At 32.8% G+C, this 7964-nt stretch overlaps 1 protein-coding gene across 1 annotated transcript; it reads left to right on the top strand.

Moving 5' to 3' along the window:
• Nucleotides 1-4031: 4031 nt before the first annotated feature.
• Nucleotides 4032-7208, top strand: LOC108993546 (mitogen-activated protein kinase homolog NTF3-like). The gene is made up of 4 exons (XM_018968507.2): nt 4032-4315; nt 4417-4676; nt 4853-5279; nt 6212-7208. The coding sequence occupies exons 3-4, from the start codon at nt 4857-4859 to the stop codon at nt 6893-6895; spliced, it is 1107 nt and encodes a 368-aa protein (XP_018824052.1). The 5' UTR covers nt 4032-4315; nt 4417-4676; nt 4853-4856; the 3' UTR covers nt 6896-7208.
• Nucleotides 7209-7964: the final 756 nt, after the last annotated feature.

The raw sequence follows: 7964 nt of genomic DNA, 5'->3' as shown, positions 1-7964 counted from the left end.
GACGACATAATAACGTACATTTTCTAATAAAAAATAAACACATAATAACATTTTCTAACTTAAAACATATTTTTTTCAACAGAGTTTTTCTGAAGTGTTCAATCTATTTTAAAAACTGACACGTCTCTTGAGCGAGTATATACATTTTTTAATGAATGGACATATATCTGTTTTTTAAATTAAACCCTTAAGAAAGCATGTGATTGTCAAATGTTTAATAAATTAAAACTTGTCGCATTTATTGATGGGTTGGATGAAATTTCTTCTGAGAGAAAAGTCTATCCTAATTTTTTTAGACTAGCTGATAGGGTAAGCTTGCATATCAATAAGGTCTGCTTTGGATATAGATATGCTTTCATATCATTTTATTTTATTTTAATATTTAAACAGTATAAATATAAATATTTTTTAATTTTTAATTTTTAATTTTTTTTATCTAATCATTACTTAACTATTACAACTTTTCTAAACTTATAAATAAAACACAAAAAAAATAAAAATAAAAATTTTCAAATCTCAAAATAAAAATAATATTATAAAATTATATTCTTATTTTAAGTTTATTATAATATTTTTACTCAACTTTTTCTCTCTTATTTTCTAAAGCTCCATAAAATATTTTAATTTAAAATATTTCTTACTCATATCATCTTAACTCAAATATCTCACTATTATTTATAAATTATCTCAATTCACTATATAAATCAGGCCTAAATGTATCAATAAGCAAGCTGTTTGCATATAGAATATTTCAATTTTTTTAATGAGAAAAAGTTAGTTTATCAGAGTGGAAAGTTGTATATTTTTCAGCGGATAAGCACCGAAAAAGTGTGGGGGGGGTGGTTTTGATCTAAAGTTGGGCCTGCTAGCTGCAGGCTTAAAGGCAATTATATTCTTATTAATTTGTAATTAATGCATATTTTTCAGGGAATCAATTGATAAATAATCTGTATTCATTCGATCGGCAGGCATACATTCATTGGACCATCATGATTTTGATCGATAAAACAAATGCCATCAATCCCAGCTAGCTGTCAATGCTTGTTGGTATAAATTACCTAGTTTTAGCAAAAAGGCATATAATCACAGTACTGTCAGGAATGTATAGATTAGAGAGATTCACCAAAGACATGGTATGGGTTTCACAATAATATTATTCCAACTCATGTGTCGACACCAAGCTGGGCTGTCAGTCAACATGTCGGATGTATGAAATAAGTAATACAAATATCATTCATTACCACAATTTTAAGATATTCTTTATATATTTAAGAAAAAATTTTATTTATCATCTATTTTATTAGGATAATAATATCCTGACGCCTCTTTTACTGTTATGCTTTTACTATCGAATTTCTCTTTTTTCTTTTTATTATTTGAATTTGAATTAAAAATCTCAAAATATGATATTCTTGCATAATCTAAAAGAGAATAAGTTCAGTCAACCAAATTAACTAAGAGCAAAAAAATGTCAATTTTTTTATAAATTGAATTTATTTTTAATTAATTTTCATGATTATGTTAGTTGGTTGAATTTATTTTCTTCTAAATTATTCAAGAAGGTCATGTTCTGAAATTTTTAATTCAGATTCAAAGAGCAAAAGAAAAAAAATTAATTAGATAGTAAAACAATAGTAAATGAAGTGTAAGGATATCATTACCATTTTATTATCATCTGCTCAACATGTCATGATGTGAGATTAAATGATTAACGCACAAGTTAAACATAATAAATCATCTTTAATCAATTAATATCACATAATAGCCTAATGGAATGATAGGAAGATGATGATAAAAGGAATGATGGATAGCATTACTCATATTTAATGCGACAAGATTTTCTTTGCAATTTTTAATCTTCTCTATAAATCAATTTCTATAATATCAACGGTAGAAAACGTGTGTCATTCACATCAAATTATAAATATATTTTTTTGAGAACTATTACAGACACAAATAAATTAAACAAAGTAATATCATAAACTGATGTAGCTAGTTTCATGAAATTCGATAGATCTACTTTATAATAAAATTAACTTTACAATCTGATGTATCACATCAAACCATATCAATTCGTGGATTTAATCTTGTTCATTTATGACTAAAGCTTTTTCTTATGTTGGCAAATGGTAATATTATTTATGGGACAACTTGTTCCACACTATTATACTTCTAGCCCAAACAGTGTTTACCACAATTTGTTATCAGTTGAAAGTCAAGTGCAATCGGCTGCTCCCCAAATCATAGGCCCAACATAAAGCCCATTACCATATTTGGGCTTTATTCTAATTGGAAGCCGTTTTCACATAATAAAATAATCGATCTAATTTTACCAAAAACTATGTTTTGTAAAAAGACTCTTCTATCAATTAAATGAAATATTACATTATTAACCCTAGTTATTGGAGTAAAGATCTTCCAATATTGGGGTATATCCTTTACTTATATTTTTGTGAAACACGCATTAATTAATTCGAATGAAATTTCTATATTTCATGGGCATATTATTTGTCGGTTTTTGCATGTTTTGCATGTGACACTTTTCTTGCTGCACGGACATCGTGAAAAGAAACCAATTACAGAGACATTGCTTTCAAATATAAGTGATGGACCCATCCTATCATTATATCCATGGAGGAAGGATAAAAGCTCTAACCCCATGATTTCACATTCCTTACATTTCCCTTTTCACACATTCCTTGTAACAAATATTTCACATATTATACTTTGCTGATCAATGCCTAGTTTCCAAAAACCCAATATTACTTGAATTAAAATTAAACTTACCCAAAAAAAAAAAAAAAACCCTAAACAATAATGCAATTAGTCATGCATTGAGATCTTAACAATAAGTTCAAATATTGAAAATAAAAAAATTATAATAAGATATATATGCATGATAAAATCAAGCAATATTATTACGAGAAAAATAAGCATTTGTAACGCATTATTTACGACGATAATGACTATTTGTGCTGAAAACAGACCATCTTTGTAATAAATAATCATTTTCGCAGAAAATAATTGGCCACAAGTAAACAATTTTCTTGTAGTGATATATATATATTATGATCTTAGATCGAATATCTTACTCCAAATTATAATCCAATATATATATATATATATATTAATTTGATCATTTAGGTCGAATATTAAGGAATAAATTGTTGCAATATTCACATCATGTGCATACCAAATAACTATAGCAATATTAAAACTTTTTTTTTTGTTAAATAAAGTGTTTTAATTAACATAATTAATGGCCCAATTAAATAAAACTTCCTAATTAGTGCATTATATATAAGATGGTCAAAGTTAATGATCATGGGTCAGCCGAATTGAGTAGAGAGACTAAATTAAAAGAGAGTAGTACTAAAGTTGGTGATGAAATGAAGAAAAATGAGAGAGGCCAGCCGGCCTTAACCCACTAAATTATATGTATTAGAATAGTAGTGTGATGTTGTCCACACGTGGTGCTGCACCGCTTGCTTGCTTGCTGAGGAAATTAAAGCCAAGTTATTGGTACAAAATCTACCTTCACGAGACTGATTGAATGATTGAATTAATGAATTTTTTGAACCAAATGAATTAAAGTGCAAGCAAAGTCAGTCAGTCAGTCAGGCTCGTAGCTTGATCTCCTAAAGCCAGCCATATCCCTCTCCGACCCTTTTTGCCTGCCCCGGCCCCCCAACCTCTCGGCTTCAAGCTGCCAGTACTTTTATAAAAAATATCATATATTTTATAAAAAATAACTCTATATTTTATAAAAATATTATAAATATAAAATATAAAAATAAATAGTAATTGATGCATAATAATTAATATCCAGAACTAAGTACATGATTGATGATTCCATGATTTATACAGGTTGGAGGGAGTGAGCCGTCAGTTGATCGAGCGGATGAGAGGCGCGCGAGAACGAGAGACGGCTTGGCGCGATGAACGGAAATATATAATTATGTTAAATCTATAATTATCCATTTACTACCTGACCGTTTGTCTGTGCATGAAAGAAAAAGAGATTGAAAGATAGGTGAGGTGATATTTCCTAAAAACTGCAAAGGAAGATCCGTGGCTGTCGTTTATCTACATTGCACGGAAAGCATTGCCGTGTAAACTGCGCTGTGCTCCTCTCCTTCGATGGCTCTTCACACCACTACCCTCTACTACTATTTCCTTCCCCTAAACCTTTCGTAGTTCTCTTTGATCTTCTCTTTCATCGCTTCCTCGCCTCTCTCTCACCCGATTCCACCACTCCTAATTCCCAGGCCCATCTGATCTATTTGCATCTGAGCTCATCATCAGTTCTCAAAAGGTCAATCTTTTTCTTTCACAGATTTTGTTTTTTTTAATGAAATTTTTTTAATGAAAAAGAAACTGATTTTTGGAGGGTGGGTGAATTTGCTTCGGATCCAGTGATTCGTGGATTGCGTGAAATCCCGAGCTTCGTTGTCGGAAAACTGGCTTCGAGAATTATGTGAAAGCTCAGGAATGGTTCGTGCCTCGAATGCTCTACGGATTTGTAATCTGAGAATGTTTTCTTGGTGGGAAAAAGTTAAAAGTTATAATTTTTAGTATAAAGTAAGGGAAAAAAAGTCGAAGAGAAAGCGAGACCGCAAACAAGGCAACCGCAAAAGATCAGAAATTCGAAACCCCCGCCGAAGTTTAATCCGCAAGTAAGGATCGAATTCTGAACTCTTTTATAATTTATCTATGTATAGATTGCTATAACTAGGACTATCAGTGATTATTGTCGTGAATAGTATCGTTGTTCCAAGAACTAGTCATAATTTTTGTTGGTTTGATTGCTGCTGATCAGTAAATTGTAATTATTGGGGTGGTGAATTTATAGGGCAATGGCGACTCTGGTTGAGCCTCCGAATGGAGTTAGGCAACGAGGGAAGCATTACTACTCAATGTGGCAAACGTTGTTTGAGATCGACACCAAGTACGTGCCGATCAAACCCATAGGTAGAGGGGCATATGGGGTAGTGTGCTCCTCCATCAACAGGGAAACCAACGAGAAAGTTGCCATCAAGAAGATCAACAATGTCTTTGAGAACCGCATTGATGCGCTGAGAACGCTGAGGGAGTTGAAGCTTCTTAGACATATTCGACACGAGAATGTCATTGCTTTGAAGGATGTTATGATGCCTATTCACCGGACGAGTTTCAAGGACGTGTATTTGGTTTACGAACTTATGGATACTGATCTTCATCAGATTATTAAGTCCTCACAGCCGCTTTCTGGTGATCATTGCAAATATTTCTTGTTTCAGGTAAGTAAGTTCTCTCTCAAGAAGTGTATGGTATTTTTGTCCTTTCAGCTAGACTTCCCAATAGGTTGGTATTAATTTGATCTTTTTAATCGAATAAGTACATGATTTTGGGGGCCTAATGTTGGCATTTGCATTCTTATATACATTGTAAATGGGTACCGGTTTGCTCAAGTATATGCTGTTAATAAAAATAACCAATTGTAATAGCATTCTCTACTGGAATTTATTTAATAGAGAAAAATTATATTCGATTGTAATTAAATTTGGGTATCTAAGTGCTAGGAACAATGAAATTGGAATTGGCATGTATAGATTCATATCGGTGTTAAAGCAGCAAGTACTGTTTTACAATCCAAGTTCATGATAGCTCATGATTTTGATGATTGTCCTAGCTCAGTTCTTATATCATTGGATTCCTGTTATACTTTATAGGAGCTACTATAGAGGGGGAAAACAATAATATTACAATGCTGTAGGAGTGCAAGTGTAGATCAAACAACTTTTTTTTTTTTCTTGGAAAAGTAGTTCAGAAAAGTAGACCAATACACAGTTCTACAATTCAGCCTTGTTTATAAAGGTGTGCTATTTTTACTTTACATGCTCCTATTTTCAATGTAAAGACCAGGTGGTTTTGTGATTCACTTGTTATTGTTTTTTGGGAGATTAATTAACAAGTGCTCCTCTGCTCCTAGAGTGGCTTCCTCTAGTAGTAATGCGAATGTCCAATATGATGCAAACAAGCAATACTTGAGTGGTTCCTAGTATTCCTCCTGCATTCTCCTCTATGCATCTTAGTCAATATGCTCTGAGGAATGTTGGTCTTGGTCTTGCATTGTTAATATCTAATATGTCCCTAACGATATAAAGCTTTAGTTAATTTCTGATTATCAATTTTCTTACTACTAATTGATCACTCGCATTACACATGCTAGTTGCTTCGAGGGCTCAAATATCTTCACTCAGCAAACATCCTTCATCGGGACTTGAAGCCTGGGAACCTCCTTGTGAATGCTAATTGTGACTTAAAGATATGTGATTTTGGGCTGGCACGAACTAGTGGGGGCAATGGTCAGTTCATGACAGAGTATGTTGTCACTCGCTGGTACCGTGCACCAGAGCTCCTCTTGTGCTGTGACAATTATGGAACCTCCATTGATGTGTGGTCTGTGGGATGCATTTTTGCTGAAATTCTTGGTCGGAAACCAATCTTTCCTGGAACAGAGTGCCTCAACCAGCTGAAATTGATTATCAATGTTCTTGGCAGCCAAAACCAAGCTGATATTGAATTCATTGACAATCCCAAGGCCCGGAAGTTCATCAAATCACTGCCCTTTTCAAGGGGAATGCAATTTTCCCGTTTATACCCCCAAGCTGATCCTTTGGCTATAGACTTGTTACAAAGGATGCTTGTGTTTGATCCAACTAAGAGAATTACTGTCACTGAGGCACTCCAACACCCTTACATGTCAGGGCTGTATGATCCAAGAAACAATCCTCCTGCCCAGGTCCCAATTAATCTCGACATAGATGAAACTTTGGGGGAACAAATGATTAGGGAGATGATGTTGAATGAGATGCTGCTTTACCATCCTGAAGCAGCATCTGCCATTGCATAGGTACTTTAGTAAAAAGTACCCTTGACCGGCCTGTCGTTTTCTGTTGGTCCTTGAGGAAACGTGGCTCTGAGAAGTGTGCTCCTAAACTTCATGATTGCACCAAGATTTTGTTTTTAAGGTATTTACTTATAAGTTTGAGTTCTTTGTAGTATGAGACATGCATCTTGTAACTTGTAAATAGTTAATGCTTGTTATTTGTAGTCTAGAATATCTGCACTTTTGTAATTCTTGATGCATGTATGACACTACCATTAAAACATTTTTAAAAATAAAGATGCATCAATAATTATAAGCTTTATCAAGCCATGTTATACTTTCTTTCTCTGGAAAATTGGATTCTCACAGGCGATCATTTTGATAATACTCGTTCGGATTCTCATAGGCAATGATCATGAACATGAAAATGCATGTCTTTTGTGATTAACATTTAAAAGAAGCTTCCCTCTCGATCTAATGATGAAGACTCCAACATTCTCTAATCTGTCTATATAGGTCCATGAACTAATAGGAATTTATCTTTTCAGCTTTTCCTTATCCATTGTGAACTTTCGTGTTGGATAAACTTCAATGTACACACCCTGGTGATCACAGGGCCCACTCAATTAGCTGATGATCTTCACCTGTTCTCTTCTGCAGATGAAAACATAACAATAATATCAATATTTTGATCAATGTTTCCCTCTATATACTTCATTATTATAATGTAATTGTGTTTTGTGGGATATACTATTTCGATCAATAAGAATTGTGTGCAAAAGTGTAAGGTACTGACTTATTTAATAACCTTCACCAGAAAAAATTAGCATCATTTATTATTCTTTTTCTCGGCCTATTGTGTAGTTTCAAACTAGCAAGAACTCTAGCAACATTGGTGGGTAGAATACTAGAATCTTGATGGGCCAGATCATATAAATATAGAGTGAAAATTAAGTGGAACATATTTACAGTTTAGCTCAGTTTGGATTGAGAAATACTTTCAATCCGTCTCATCTTTTCTCAACTCATGATTATAATTTTTATAAATTTTCACATAAAATACAATAAATAATTCAATTTTTTCAAAAAAAAA

This window comes from Juglans regia, chromosome 11 (genome assembly GCF_001411555.2).
Source record: "Juglans regia cultivar Chandler chromosome 11, Walnut 2.0, whole genome shotgun sequence".
NCBI lineage: Eukaryota > Viridiplantae > Streptophyta > Magnoliopsida > Fagales > Juglandaceae > Juglans > Juglans regia.
This window is presented reverse-complemented; position numbering and strand designations above follow the sequence as displayed.

Bases quoted from the DNA above. Each gene is read 5' to 3' on its own strand.
- LOC108993546 (XM_018968507.2), top strand. From the start codon at position 4,857: ATGGCGACTCTGGTTGAGCCTCCGAATGGAGTTAGGCAACGAGGGAAG. The intron at 5,280-6,211 runs GTAAGTAAGTTC...TACACATGCTAG, and splicing joins GCAAATATTTCTTGTTTCAG to TTGCTTCGAGGGCTCAAATA.